Genomic DNA, 14,704 nt, shown 5'->3' with positions numbered 1-14,704 from the left:
GAGGCACAGCCGTGTGTACTCCAAACCTTGCGCCAGGTGTGCTCTGTATCGGATGAGCACGAGGCGGGTAGAGCCGCGTCGCTACCACACTCGGCTCGACCATGGCGCAACAGGTCGTCGTCCGGAAGAAACATCAGCAAAGTATGGGCTCGGCCCGGATGCAACGTCGTGGCTGTCGGGGCGCCTGTGCTGTCATCGTCTTGTCAGTTGTCAAGGACAAATTAACCCCATGTCCTTGAAAGAAGAAGAAGCGCATGATGGTGCACTCTAGTTGTCAAGACGTTGTTTCGAGTCCAAACCTACCCGCCAGCCCGCCTCTTTCCACTGACTCGCTCCGCGCCCCTCCAAATTACACCACGGAAGCGCGGAGCCCTGCGGAATCTCATCCCAACACAACGTGTTGGTTATTTCACACTTGCTGTTCCGGGCGCTGCGGAGTACAGGCAGATTGATGTTCCCATTGCGAAGCTCCTCCCCCGTACAGGGGATGAGATAATTCCCCACAAGCCTCCAAACGCCAGGACCAGACATGACGTCTTTCCATCCATGTCCCATCAGAATACAGCACTCCAGCATCTCATCTGCCAGGTGGATCGGCCTCACAAGGCCTGGACGCTCTCGAAAAACGGGTTGCTGGTCAGCCTTGCATCGGCCTTGACCAGCTCTCTCAGCTTGGCCACCATCTCGTCCTTGCTCATCTCCCCGCCTTGGACCTGCTCCCTCCAGCGCACAAGCACTTCCTTCAGCAACGCGCTGCCCTCCTCCACGTCCTGCTTGCTGTACTTGCCCACGGTGCCCTCCTCATGCTTGGTCGTGAAATCCTCTAGCTCGTCCGCCTTGCGCTTTGCCATGCGGACCACCTTGTCCGGGAAGCGCACCAGCTCCGCCACGTGGATACCGAAGCTCTGGTCGCAGATGCCCGGCTCGACCTTGTACAGCAGCGTAACCTCCCTCTTGCTGTCCTTGTCTGCGCCCGTGCCACTGATGTGCGCTGTGACGTGCAGGTTCGTGACCTGGGGGTACTGCTCCGCGAGCGCCGTGAGCTCGTGGAAGTGCGTTGCGAACAAGGCGAAGCAGCCAATCTCCTTGACAATGTGTTCGGATATCGCCCATGCCAGCCCGAACCCGTCGTAGGTCGAGGTGCCACGGCCCAGCTCGTCAATGATGATCAGGGACTCGGCCGTCGCCGACTTGAGGATGTTTGCCGTCTCCAGCATCTCGGCCATGAAGGTCGAGACGCCCTTTAGCTGGGAGTCGCTCGCGCCCACGCGTGCGAGGATGGAGTCGAAGAGCGTCAGCTCCGCCTCGCTGCACGGCACGAAGCAGCCCACTTGTGCCATCAGGGCAATCACGCCGATCTGGCGGATGTATGTGGACTTGCCGCCCATGTTTGGTCCCGTGATGATCAAGAACGATGACTTGTCCCGTGTAAGCTCCACGTCGTTGGTGATGAACTGCACATCGTCCTGCATCTCCATGCACGGATGGCGGGCCTCCTTGAGGATCGTCTGACCCTGCCCGCGCTCGTGGACCGTGGGCCGTACATACGAGATGGGAGCGTGCACAGAGCAGTGGGCAAAGGAGACAATGACGTCCAAATGTGCGAGGACGCCCGCAAGTCTCTCGAGGACCGGGCAGTATGACGCCGCGACGCTGACAACCTCGTTGACCAGGCCGCTCTGGGTCCGGTTGTAGTTCTGCGATAACTGGTCGAACTCGCGACGGATGCTCAGAAGGTTGTTGGTGGTGAAGTAGACGCCGTTCTTCTGTGTTGAGCACTCCTTGTACTCTTTTCTGTTGCGGATGCATCCCGCCTCAGCCCGGGTCAGCCGCAGGCACCATCCGTGGACTTTGTGGCTCTCGAGGAAGATCTTCTTGTCCTGCTCTTGGCCGAGGTCGTTCGCCGCGTCCACGAATTCCTTGTTCATGTCACGTCGCAGAAGCTCCAGCTTCTTGCTTATGACACGGAGGTTGTCGTCGAACTCGGGCTTGATCTTGAATTCATGCTGATCCATCGCATCAAGGTCCACCGTTGTCTCCACCATCTCCTGGAGCTTGACGAGACTATCGGACAGCTCACGCAGTTTGGTGGTGTAGGCGGCGTCCAGGGGGTCGCGATACGCCTCATCCATCACTCCTTCGAACGTGCCAATTAACCCCGGCAGGCGAATTACCACCTGATATGCTCTCACGACATCTTCGAGGTTGGCCTTGTTCCGCTGCAGCTTCTTTGCCAGTCGGTACAGGTCAGGTACAGACCTGAGGTGCTCCTCCTGCATTGTCTGGCGAAGCTCAGTGTCGCTGACGAAGGCCTCGACGAGCTGCTGGCGCTTCTCGATCTCATCCTTGCTCATGAGAGGCTGCTTGAGCCATTGGGACAGAAGCCGGCTGCCCACTGGCGTTTTGCAGTGGTTCAAGAGCCCATACAGGCTCATCGTCTTGGCGCCGTCTCGCGCCCCGGGCATCAGGTTCAGTGCCTTTAGGGCAGCAGCATCTAACTTCATGAACTGCGACAGGTCGTGCTGATAAAGCTGGTATTGTCCAAAGTTGGAGGGGTCCTGGAGCACATTGAGGTATTTGATGAGCGCGGCGGCAGATCCCATGGCCAGCTTTAATTCTGTCTGTGGCAACATGGATGCGGAGCGGTCGTCTTTTAGTATTCTTGCCAGGTCCTGCTCAATGTCCTTGGTTCCAAAGTCGGCCGCAGACCGCTCTGACATTGCAATGCCACAGTTGTTGATGATTTGCTTCAACTTGGCCAGCTCGGGGTCCTTGTCCTTGTCGCCCTTGTCGAACTGTATCAAGCACTCCTTCACTCCGAGCTGGATCAGGAGAGCCTCGAAATTGGAGTACAGGTCGTTGTCGAGGAACTCGCTGACTCCCAGCTCGCGGACACTGGCGTCGGCGAAGCACACACCGACGCTTCTTGCCTCGCTGGCCTTGGCGGAGAACTTGACGGCCATGATCATGGGCGCACCGTCGAATTGGCCTCCCAGATCCTCCTCCACATCCTGCAGATTTCCTGGTGAGGCTTGTTTGGCGATCTTCCAGTTCATGCGGCTGCCAGGACTTGCCCAGATTTCCACACGCTTGCCCAGCTTGAACAGTGCTTCCCGGAGGAATTGCCGGAAGACTGTGACGGTCATCGTCACTGATGCCAGGCCAGTCTGGTCATTCTTTCCCAGCTGGCGGACCACGGAGGTGGTCTTGTAGACGGTTCGCGCTATGAAGTTGGCATCTTCGCCGTGCGCGGTGTACCAGTCGCCCCTGTCGAATATTCGGACAGTCTCATCGCTTACTGTGGGAAGGGACTTGAAAAACCGGATGAAGCCGTGCTCGTCATCGACCTGGGAAACCACTCATGGTTAGAACCCGCATTTTCCAGGCTGGCAAGGGGAAGCAGGGGGCGACACACCTTCAACTCTGGTCGGGAAGACATGTTGAGCGTATCAGAGACCTAACAGACGGGACGAGGAGAGCCAAGGTGCTGGCCGCTGTCAATAACGTCTTGTTCCACCAGAAAAAGAGTGCATGAGACGAGGACCTGGAGTTGATGAGGGTGCATTCGTTGGAAGCTCCCTCGCCCAAGAGTAGCAAGCACTCAACGCGTACCGCGACGCGACTCCATTAAGTTTAAGTGGGGCGTGCCGGGGTCCAGGGGTCTCAGAACCTGGGGCGAGATCCGCTGTGCCCAGGTACCTAGGTACCTAGGTATCTGGAGCACGACAACATTCCTCTGAGACTTTCGTCAACCGTCCGCCAAAAAGGCAAACATTCAATTCCCCCGCCATGAAACCCTCCATCTTGGACCCGGCTACGTCGATCCAACCGATCCTCCTCCCAGACTACCAGCAGCAGGCAGCCGCGAGATGATGCTCTGTGCGCCATCGACGGCCCAAAAACACACCGAGTTCTGCCGCTTCGGACACTTTTCCGTGGATGTATCAGTATGAATCACCGTGAGCGAGACCGATTTGTTATAAAGATGGGAGTCCTGGGAGATCTGTACTCTTGTATCTGGTAATTCCTAGTCTATAGTCTCCAACCTAAATTCTGAGGAATCGCACATCTGCATCACCATTGTTCGCCATGGTCTCCTATACCGAAATCCAAGCGTCAAACGCGATGATCAACGACGCCACGGCGCCGCGTGTCGCCGTCTTCGTCGGTGGCACTTCGGGCATTGGACAGCTGACGATCAAGGCCCTGGTCGCCACAGGAGCCAGCGCGAGGGTCTATCTCGTCGGGCGCAAGAGCTCCGAGGAGCGCTCGGAAGCCCTCATCCGGGAGCTACGCACCACCAACCCCAAATCCGAGGTCATCTGGGTCGAGGGCGAGATTTCTCTACTCGCAGAGACGAAGAGAGTGTGCGAGGTCATCAAGCGCAAGGAGACACGTGTCGACCTGCTGTTCCTCACCGCGGGCTACGCGCCATTCGGCCCTCGAAGGGAGACCTCCGAGGGCGTGGAGATCGCCCAGAGCCTCGAGTACTACTCGCGGGTGCTCTGCATCCTCCAGCTTCTGCCCCTCATGGAGGCGGCGGAGTCCCCCAGGGTCGTCAGCGTGCTGGCGGGCGGGATGGAGTGGTCCCGCGCGGTCAACCTGGATGACCTGGACCTGAAGAAACCCGGCAACTTCAGCGGTGCCAAGGCTCAGATTCAGTACACCGCTATGAACACAATGGCATTGGAGAGGCTGGCAGGCGAGAACCCCAATGTGACTTTCATCCACTCGACGCCCGGGTGGGTCAGCACGGGCAATGTCAGAAGAGGCCGTGACCCGGACTCGTTCATGGCCTGGGTCGTCTGGGCTTTCCTTGAGCCCATCATTACCCTGTTCTCGTTCAGCCACGATGAGTCTGGGCAGAGGCACCTGTTTGAGAGCACCAGCGCTGCTTTTGGCGGTCGTGGTGTGCCATGGCAAGGCAGGCCCGGCGTGAACTCGCTAGGCAAGCAGGCCAACGGCCTGTTCCTCGCCAGTTCCAAGTGCGACTGTAGTACCAATGCGAGGGTCTTGCCTCTGCTTCGGGAAAAGACTCAAGACAAGATCTGGGAACACACTCTGGGGGTTCTTGGCCCGTACTCATGAATGGCTCACTTCGATCCCATCGCAGGCAAAGTATGTTATGTTTGTGTCTTTGGACTGCTGAGTATCCTCAGTGCGTAGGTGGGTGGGCGAGGCCATATATGCTATAGTTGAGTGGAGATCAATTGCATGATTTATCGAGAGCCCTAGCCAGTGGTATGTAACGCGCCAAGAATAATGTTGGGATATAACCAGGGCGGGAATTCTCGGCCTAGCGATTTGCAAAGACATACTCTACATATGCCTGAAACCCTGTCTTGGACCATTAGTATTTGGAGTCGTCAGCTACAGTCAATTAAGCGAGTGGAGATTGAGAACATCTTCACGCTCTTCCGGCAGCAGCGCCATGGGTCTTATACAGCGACCTGCACTGACACCCGTGCTTGAGCTAAAGACAGGATATTCCGTCAACGAGATATTGTCCATCATTTACACGCACGAGCGAAGAAACCGCCCGCCAACACGGTCATGCACTGCCGGGCATAGCTTGCCTGAACTTCAGGTACCCCAGCTCCCACCAAGCTGCCGCCCACCACCACCACCACGATGCCGCAGATCAAGCGGCCCAGCCCGAGACACCAAGCTTGGAGCTCCCCACCGCCTACCCTGGTGGGTTTCTGCCACCCCAAGCTGCCAAAAAGTTCCAGTGCACCCCGCGACGCGGCCGTCCCTATGCTCGGTCACCAACAGCGCAAACCACATCCAGTGTTTCATTCGCAGATTAACAGCATCAACAACCGCAAACATGGAGGGCGACGACAAAGCCACGGCTTCTGTGGCTGAACAGCCTTTGGACATCAACATGGCCGATGCACCAGCAAAATCCCCCGAAGCGAACCCGAGAAAACGGCCAAGAGATGACGCAGAAGACGATGTAGAGAATGAGGACGAAGCAGACAACAACGCAGGGTCGAAAGCCTCGGACGACCCTGCGGATGACACAACAGGGCAGCCCAAGATCTCGAAAAACCAGTTGAAGAAATTGAAGCGCCAGAAACTCTGGGAGCAGAAAAAGGAAGACCGCAAGGCAGTCCGAAAGGACAAGCGGCACGAGAAATCGGCCAGGAGACGACTCGAGCGCGACGAGAAGGCAGCCAAGCTCGCCGAGGAACAGGGCATCGACAAGAGCGAGGCTATGAAACAAATCGTCGCCGCCGAGCAGAAGGAGCCCAAGCCGAAGGTGGTGGTGCCCATTACGTTCATCATAGACTGCGACTTCGAGAAGTACATGCGCGAGCCCGAGCTCGTGTCACTGGGCGCCCAGGTCACAAGATGCTACGCCATGAACAGGGCTGGCCAGTACCAGGCGCACATACTGGTCAGCTCCTGGGGCGGCTTCCTGAAACGGAGGTTCGAGACGGTGATGCAGAACACGCACCTCAACTACAAGGGCGTGCGGTTTGTCGACTACGACTTTGTGGAGGCAGGCAAGACCGCTTGGGACATCATGCATGGACCCAGGGGTGGCAGGTATTGTCCTGCGTTGGGCGGACAACAAGACACGGAGAAACAACCTGGCGATAAGAAGCCCACAGAAGCGGGAGGGGATGCCCCCGAAGACGGGACATCGGCCGAGAAAGAGGCTGCGCCCACCCCCGAGTTCACGACCGACTCCATCGTCTATCTCTCCGCCGACTCTCCGAATGTCCTCGAAAAGCTCGAGCCGCACACGAGCTATGTGATCGGCGGGATCGTCGACCGGAACAGGGAGAAGCTCCTGTGCCAGAAGCGCGCCGAGGAGAAGGGCATCCGGACGGCTAAGCTACCGATCGGCGACTACATGCAAATGGCGAGCCGGCAGGTCCTCGCGACGAACCACGTGGTCGAGATCATGTCGAAATGGCTCGAGACTGGTGACTGGGGCAAGGCGTTCCAGGAGGTCATCCCGAAACGCAAGGGCGGCAAGCTGAAGGGCGAGAACGGGGAGGGGGATGACGAAGATGAAGATGGCAAAGAGGGAGAGCTCGACGCTGGACAGGACGAGAAGCAGCAACAACCAGGCGAGGGCCAGGGAGAGGTCTCGAAAGAGATTACAACATAGCACCCTTGCCTCCAGATGCAAATCTATCTGGTGGGCACCACCATCCCGTGGCCGCAATCCAGACCGGCTCAAAAGGCCAGTTGCATACAAAAGAGCCGCGGTGTTGAAGCACTCGCACACCAAAAGACCTTGAACGCACAGTTGATCATAGTGCACTTGAGTCGTATTTACAGTCATATATACAAGTGAGGTACCAACTTCTCCCATCCAGCCCCACCTCCTTACGAGGACAGCAGCCCCTCGATAGAGACAACCGACAGGGACACCTCGTTGGTGGTCGACGGGGGCAGTTTGCCGGCGCCGTTGATGAGCAGCTTGTCTGGGTCCTCGGCAAAGACTCGGAGGTGGCGCGTGTACGCAGCAGGCTGAGGCGTCTCGCGCTCGAACCACTGGTCTGCGGCGCCGAGGGCCTGGTTGGTGAAGACGGAGCCGAGGTTGCCGCAGCTGACGATGATGGTGCCGTTCTCGCCGCCGACGCTGCTCCAGACGACATAAGGGGAGCCCGTGGGGGTGGTGCCCGTGTTGGCGGCAACAATGCCGACCGGCTCGCTGTTGGCGAAGTCGAGCGGGTTCGCGTTGATGCGGTATGTCACGGGGAAGGAGTAGCGGCCGGAGAAGTCGTGGCCCCACTCATAAGTGAGGATGTAGTCGCCAGTCGGCAGCTGGGCAATGGTGGTCATGCCCGGGCGGTCGGTGTACTCGTCGTACGCAACATCGTCGACCGGGTCGGCCCAGGTCAAAAGATCCGTTGTCGTCTGGTGGATGAGCTTCTGGCCGTGGTCTGGGTCGCGCTGGTCCGAGTAGTACAGGACGAGCTTGTCTTCAAACATCCTGATGACGATCATGAGTCACTCATGTCCATCGGGGGGGGGGGGGCTCAGAACAGGGGCTCGAACTCACTCGATGTAGGGCTCCCAGATAGGCGTCAGCCCGTTGTTGGGCAGCGCCTCGCCTCCCCTGGCAACACTGCTCACAAATTCCCACGTGCACCCGGCGTCCGTGCTCGCATAGACATCGATCTTGGTCTCGCTCAGATCCGTCGGGATGCTGTTGCCAGCCACCAGCACCGTACCAGCCTTGTACCCACCGAAGTCGACGGGCAGCTCGTAGATGAATGGCTGATACCTCAGGCCCCACCCATTGACGTCGTCGGTCACGTTCGAGATGTGCTTCCAGGTCTTGCCGTGGTCGACAGACTTGTAGATGGGGAAGTAGACCAGTGGCGGCTCGGGCGAGTAGTTCTCCCATGTTCCGAGGAGCACATTGCCGTGCAGTGTGAGCTCGGCGGTGCGCGGGTAGAGAACTCGCGGGTCTGTGTAGTCCGAGGGCGGCACGAAGACGACATTGTTCTCAAACGTCGTGACCTCACCCCCCGGGTGGTGAAGAGGGCTTGCCTGGGTGAGGGAGAGGAGGGACGAGAGCAAGACGATGGGCTTGAGGGACGCCATCGTGAAGGGGTATGCAGGGTCGGACGGGTTACTACCTCCGAGTAAAAATAAAGACGGGACCGTCAGGAGAAAACCGCGAATGCAACCTTCTTACCAGACCAAGGGTGCACGCTTTTCGGATTCCGGCGCGCGAACCTCTCATGTTTATATAGATGGGCTGGCACACGGCATTTGTGCATGTGCCAGGAGGCTGCCCTTGGCCCATGATGGCATCATGCACGCACCCGCTGGAACCCACGTTCCTGACCGGGACAGGGTGCCCCGCATAATCAGACCTCGGTGTATCTCGCGCAGTGGGTGCCTGGCCGCATTGAGCTTCCTCGCCCGCGCGGAAAGCAGGTGGTCAATGACTCTCTCGCGTGCTATAGCGACAGTCATTCTAGGTTATAATCCTCGCTGATGGGGGAAATGCGGGCGGGCGAGTTGGGGCGACCAGGCGGGTATTGGAGAAGGTAGCATCCAAGGTGGGCATGGGCCGGGATTCAGGGGGCACAGCCAGTGGCAGTCTGGGGAAACTCTGGGGATGCTGGCGCGGTGGCCAGCGCGGAAGATGCGCACCAATAGACATCGCGTCCGTTACGCCGGCGCAAAGATTGTTGATTTCGCCCAGCCTCGGGCTAGGACGGATGGACGGAAAATATGACCGCATGGAACCCAGAATTATACCGAACGCCAGCACATTGTTGCCCCCATTCCCATGCCTCGTTGCCTCGCCGTCAATGTGGCAGTGTGGCTGCGCAGGCTCGACGACTGTCGCGTGGTTTTCCTTGCTGCGGCCGACGCCATCCAAAACCTCAATACCACCGGACAAGGATCAGAATTCCATCGCGTCGGGTTCCTCCCGCTCCCTCTTCACCTTCACATCCCCCCTCTCATCCTTCAGCAACGCCCCCACAAAGGCCCTGAACTGCTCGATGTAGGGCTTCAGGCTGGTCTTCTCCCAGTCTTGGATGCTGGTCTTGGCGTCTCCTGCCGCGCCCTCTTCCTCTGCCCACGCGTCAATTTCCCCCAGGAGAGTCTGCACCGTTGGCACAGCCGTAGGGTCGAAATCCTCCAGCTTGCCCGGCCGCGTGTCAATGGGCACGCAAACCCTCCCCGTGCCAGGATGCACAACGAATGGAGATTTGAGCAAGTGGTTCAGCTTCTTGCTGACCTCGATATCGAGCCTGGGATATGTGTACTCCAGCACGATGTCCTGCTTCGCGGCCAGGAGGTCTTTTGTGTCGAGATTCTTGCCTGCGCCTCCGGCCTTGGTGATGGCATCAATATCGGCCCACTTGGACGTGGAAGACCGCCCTGGCGCAGACGCCCACTTCTTTCGCAGGGAGTCGTTGAGAGTCCTGTCTGGCAGCAATTGCAGGAGCTTCTCCGCCCGCTCGTCCGTATCCCAGGGGTCCTGCTTCTCTAGTACGTCCTCTGCAAAATGCGGCGCCAGAATATCCAGGCTCCGTCTGCGATCCATGTCAGCTTGTGCGGCCGGGAGTCGAGGCGTGCGCAACGGGACTTACGTCAAGTGCGGGTGCAATGGTCTCCTGACGTTGACCTTCTTGCCACTCTGTGCACCGCCTTTGAGTACCTCCAGGTAACCCGCGACAGCTCTTCTCTTCTGATCCTCCATGGTGCGCGCCTTCTTGTCGCAGACCCAGGCGTGAGCACCACGCCGGCCCGAGTAGACCCACATGATGTGCTTGAAACCGAAATCGTCACGCAACGCCTTGTCGACCACTTGTATAGCCATTGTGATGAATTGCCAGCACTTGATGCAAATGTTGGCCTTGTCGCAGCATGTCCGAATGTCGTCGTAGTCTGTCAGATCGATATCAAAGCAGAGCTCTTTCGCCAGGGGTCGGAAGGCGGACAGGTTCTTGAGCTGTTTCCGGTCACGCGGGTTGGTAGTATAGACAGGGCCGATCTCAAAACGCGAGGGGAGTAGGCGCAGGACGTCTTTGCGGATGCTGAACGGGCGTCAGTTGTGGCCATACCAGCATCGGTTTTCGACACGGGGTTTCTTACAGATCAGCCGTCTGGAAGGACTGGTATCGCAAGTACGCGTCGTTTTGTAATGTGAAGGCAAACTCTCTGTGGGCAAAATCATTGGTTGGCGTAGGGCTGTGGTTCAGCCACTGGAACAGATATCGCCACGGGAAGAGACGTTGGTAGAAACTGCGCATGACCTCGGGGTCGCTTGCGCTGGCTTTGATAGGGGCGCCGTCACTGGGAGAGTTGCGTCAGCCTTAGCTACAGGAGCGACGGCGAAGTGAGGGCCGCTCACTCAGGCGTGCCAGGAGAATCCTGGGCAGGGGAGCTCGTGGGCGGCACCTGGCTCTGAGTGGCCTTGTTTGTACTTGAGAATTCATCGTCGTCTGAGTCGACATCTGCGAACAGGTCGTCCAGGTTGACCTCCTTTTTTGGCTCCTCCTCTAAGCGCAGGGCGTTCACCTCGGCCATTGTGATCTCCGTGTTGCTCTCGTCTGGTTGGGTGCCATTGTTGGCTGGCGCGTCCTGTTCCATTTGCTCCATTTCGTCCTCGCTCGTCGGCGTTGGGACGGGAGGAGTGGATGCTGGAGACGTGGAATGAGGCATGATGACAGCGAAATCTGTTTCCAAAACTAGATTTGTACACGGACAACAGCACGATGAGGTGTGTAGGAGCCTGGGTGTGTCTCACCGAAGTGGTGCGGTGGTTTTACAGTGCAGGAAGAAAAGTCGCTGGTGAGACGCGTCGGGACGCGTTGAGTGCCACAGACGTACCCGAGTACTTGGGCCCAGGTGCAACGGTGCAAGCGCGACTCGGTGGTCACGGAATCTCCACCACAGATAAGTGGTGACCTTAGCAGCCCAGGCACCTAGATTGGCCGAGCGTGTACCTGGCTAGGTGGCGGGCTGCACCCTGTCCAGGTGACTACACAGTACCTAGGTACTTTGTAAAGCGGGGCTGGGGGCTGGCCAGAGCGTGGCATTATCGAAACGGCAAATCCTCGGGCGCGACGTCACATGCAGCGAAATGCCATGGCGGTCTAACAAGCTGGCGGGCGGCGATTGATGCTGTTCAAGGGATGAATTCAGAACATCTCACCTTCGAACGATATCTCGTCCAGTCGTACGGCTGGAGAGGGACAGACACCCGATTTCCACAGTGAGGCGCACGCTCTGCGGTTCTGTGACCAAGGAAGCTCGTCCCAAGCCCGTCCCGCGCTCGGCCGCTGTGAACCGTTTCCGCAACGTCATCGAGAGCCGGGGCTTGAATCGGCCGACAACCCCGTTGGTGTCTTCGAAGACAACTGCTGATTGCCCAGGACGCCATCAAAGTCCAACACCTCGACTCCCTCTGCCTCTGGCCTGGCTTCTTGTATCGTTCCAAAGTCCACCCACTACATTCCGATTCCGTGTCCTATACACGTCTGGCCCTTTCGTCGCATGACCTCGCCAGCTCTAATCGTTCGGTTCTGCGGAGCGGCGGCCTGCGAACATTCATCAACCCCGTACCCGTACCCGGCCCTGTCCTGCCGTTATGGCCCCACTCCGTCTTCTCATTGAGCAGGGCAAGTTTGTCGATGCATCTGGCCGCCAGGTCATCCTCCGCGGTATCAATGTTGCCGGCGATGCCAAGTACCCCAGCGAGCCCTTCGACCAGCCCTCCCAGGTCTCCGACAACTTTTTCGACGGAGACAACGTCAGCTTCCACAAGAGGCCATTCACCAAGGACGATGCCCATGTGCATTTCGCCAGGCTGAGGCGTTTCGGCTACAACACGATACGATATGTCTTCACCTGGGAGGCCATCGAGGCCAGGGGTCCTGGAATATACGACGAGGAGTGGATAAGCCATACCATTGAGGTTTTGAGGACAGCAAAGGACTACGGCTTCTTTATATACATGGACCCCCACCAAGACGTGGTATGTTCGCCCTGGGCTCTCGCACCTCGCACTCTGTATGGAAGCCAGCGTACTGACCCGCGCAGTGGTCGAGGTTCTCTGGCGGCTCTGGCGCCCCAATGTGGACGCTATACCTCGCCGGCCTGAACCCGCAGTCCTTCGCCGCCACCGAGGCAGCCATAGTGCACAATACTTATCCAGAGCCCGAGAACTACCCCAAGATGATATGGTCGACTAATTACAACCGCCTTGCTGTTGCGACCATATTCACAATGTTCTTCGCGGGAAAGGCGTTCACACCCAAGTGCATCGTGGACGGCCTAAACATTCAAGACTACCTACAGCGCCACTTCTTCGACGCCGTGGAGCACCTAGCAAGGAGGATCAAGGATGCTGGCGACATTCTCAATGAGGTCGTCTTTGGATGGGAGAGCATGAACGAGCCGGCACGGGGCTTGATTGGACTCGAAGACATGAGCGTCATCCCCAAGGAGCAGGCCCTCAAGAAGGGATCGTGCCCGACCATCTGGCAGGCCATTCTTACCGGGTCTGGGCGTGCGTGCGAGGTTGACACGTGGGATATGGGCGGCCTGGGGCCATACAAGGTCGGACGGACGCTCATTGACCCTCGGGGCGAGACCGCCTGGCTGCCTGCTGACTACAATGATTCGCGGTACAAATGGGAGCGCGATCCTGGGTGGAAGCTGGGGGAGTGTGTGTGGGCGCAGCACGGGGTATGGGATCCTAGCTCAAACACGCTGCTCCGCAAGGACTACTTCGCCCACGACCCAAGGAACGGGGCGGTGGCGAACTATCCCTACTTCACCAACAACTGGTTCATGGATTTCTACAGGCAGTATCGTGACAGGATCCGGTCACATCACCCGGAAGCGATCATGTTGTGCCAGCCACCAGTGCTTGAGCTGCCGCCCAACATCAAGGGGACCGTGGACGACGACCCGAATATGGTGTACGCCCCGCACTATTACGACGGCATAACCCTAATGACCAAGAGATGGAACCGGACCTGGAATGTGGATGTTCTGGGCATTCTCCGAGGAAGATATCTCACACCTGCGTTCGGCATCAAGATCGGCGAGACTGCCATCCGGAACTGCTTCCGGGACCAACTGGCCGCGATGAGGAAGGAGGGGCTGGACTACATGGGTAACCACCCCTGCGTCCTGACAGAGTTTGGCATTCCATATGACATGGATGACAAGTATGCCTACAAGACGGGAGACTACTCTAGCCAGAGCGCAGCCATGGATGCGAACCACTTTGCTGTCGAGGGCAGTAGGATGGAGGGCTACTCACTCTGGCTTTACACCACTAATGTGAGCATATTCATTTTTCTCAGAGCGCGCCCGCGGGTAAGCGGACACACAATACTGACCTCGGAAATGTAGAACGTCCACCAATGGGGCGATCAGTGGAACGGGGAGGATCTTTCGATCTACTCGCTCGACGACAAGCCTCTGTCCATCTCTGCCGTGCCCCCTCCCAAGACTGAGTCCTCGGGGTCTACGAATTCTCGGCTCTCCGAGGACGTCGCGGTGACGCCAAGCAACCTCAAGAAGACGCTCACGAACGATGCCGCCTCGGCATCGCCCAACCCGAGCCATCCTCCCAGCTCGGGCAGCCCATCCCAGCTGATGGATACCACCGACCCGGGCCTCAAGGCAACCCCGGGCTATCGTGCCGCGGAGGCCTACGTCCGGCCGGCACCGGTGGCCGTGAGCGGGGACATCACGCACTACACGTTCGACCTGAGGAGCTGCACGTTCGTTCTGAAGCTGCGCACGGCGAACGAGCCCAGCCAGGATGCACCGACAGTGGTGTTCCTGCCGGAATACCACTTCCCGCGGGAGGGCTCCGTGGTGGACGTGTCTGGCGGCAAGTGGGAGATTGGGCAGGGCGAGGACGGCATCCAGCGGCTGCGGTGGTGGCACGGCAAGGGCGAGCAGGATATCAAGATTGTCGGCCAGGTCCGGAGATACAATACCGGCGACGGAAAGGAGGGTACGCCTGGCGAGGAGCCAGGTTATTACGATATGATCAATAACTGGCTGGGCAACGGTTGTGTGGTGATGTGAAACTGAGCTGAGGGTTAGGTGCAAGCGTTCTGGGAGGAAAGCTGACACCGGCGTACATATTCAGCAGGCAAAGGCATAGCAATTGTTATTGGCCAATTCGTATATAACAGATTGTAACGTCAATCGGGAACGGTATCAAGGAATGGCCCGACCTGGG

The 14,704-nt window shown here is 58.3% G+C and overlaps 6 protein-coding genes across 6 annotated transcripts; 3 read left to right on the top strand and 3 right to left on the bottom strand.

Annotated features, from left to right (window-relative positions):
* Positions 1-235: 235 nt before the first annotated feature.
* KVR01_012409 (mismatch repair ATPase MSH2) lies at positions 236-3,727 on the bottom strand. Its single transcript, XM_044785412.1, has 2 exons — positions 3,416-3,727; positions 236-3,347 (listed from the first exon to the last, which is right to left on the bottom strand). The coding sequence occupies exons 1-2, from the start codon at positions 3,437-3,439 to the stop codon at positions 600-602; spliced, it is 2,772 nt and encodes a 923-aa protein (XP_044638597.1). The 5' UTR covers positions 3,440-3,727; the 3' UTR covers positions 236-599.
* A 9-nt stretch (positions 3,728-3,736) lies between these two features.
* Positions 3,737-5,123, top strand: KVR01_012317 (uncharacterized protein). Its single transcript, XM_044793473.1, has one exon. It carries the CDS (start codon positions 4,090-4,092, stop codon positions 5,086-5,088), a length of 999 nt encoding a protein of 332 aa, XP_044638505.1. The 5' UTR covers positions 3,737-4,089; the 3' UTR covers positions 5,089-5,123.
* A 707-nt stretch (positions 5,124-5,830) lies between these two features.
* On the top strand, positions 5,831-7,126 carry KVR01_012430 (tRNA (guanine(9)-N(1))-methyltransferase; the record flags this gene model as incomplete). Its single annotated transcript, XM_044786614.1, has 1 exon — positions 5,831-7,126. One exon carries the CDS (start codon positions 5,831-5,833, stop codon positions 7,124-7,126), a length of 1,296 nt encoding a protein of 431 aa, XP_044638618.1.
* A 221-nt stretch (positions 7,127-7,347) lies between these two features.
* On the bottom strand, positions 7,348-8,574 carry KVR01_012323 (uncharacterized protein; the record flags this gene model as incomplete). Its single annotated transcript, XM_044784685.1, has 2 exons — positions 7,348-7,957; positions 8,027-8,574. The coding sequence occupies 2 exons, from the start codon at positions 8,572-8,574 to the stop codon at positions 7,348-7,350; spliced, it is 1,158 nt and encodes a 385-aa protein (XP_044638511.1).
* Positions 8,575-9,388: 814 nt separating this feature from the next.
* On the bottom strand, positions 9,389-11,157 carry KVR01_012353 (DNA primase subunit PRI1; the record flags this gene model as incomplete). The annotated part of the gene is made up of 4 exons (XM_044790530.1): positions 9,389-10,025; positions 10,083-10,529; positions 10,588-10,788; positions 10,847-11,157. 4 exons carry the CDS (start codon positions 11,155-11,157, stop codon positions 9,389-9,391), a joined length of 1,596 nt encoding a protein of 531 aa, XP_044638541.1.
* A 406-nt stretch (positions 11,158-11,563) lies between these two features.
* On the top strand, positions 11,564-14,699 carry KVR01_012458 (hydrolase). The gene is made up of 3 exons (XM_044782820.1): positions 11,564-12,472; positions 12,538-13,788; positions 13,861-14,699. Exons 1-3 carry the CDS (start codon positions 12,086-12,088, stop codon positions 14,545-14,547), a joined length of 2,325 nt encoding a protein of 774 aa, XP_044638646.1. The 5' UTR covers positions 11,564-12,085; the 3' UTR covers positions 14,548-14,699.
* Positions 14,700-14,704: the final 5 nt, after the last annotated feature.

Source organism: Diaporthe batatas, assembly GCF_019321695.1.
Source record: "Diaporthe batatas strain CRI 302-4 chromosome Unknown Contig00019, whole genome shotgun sequence".
In the NCBI taxonomy this organism is placed as follows: domain Eukaryota; kingdom Fungi; phylum Ascomycota; class Sordariomycetes; order Diaporthales; family Diaporthaceae; genus Diaporthe; species Diaporthe batatas.
The sequence above is the reverse complement of the archived record's forward strand: the minus strand, read 5'-3'. Positions and strand labels throughout refer to the sequence as shown.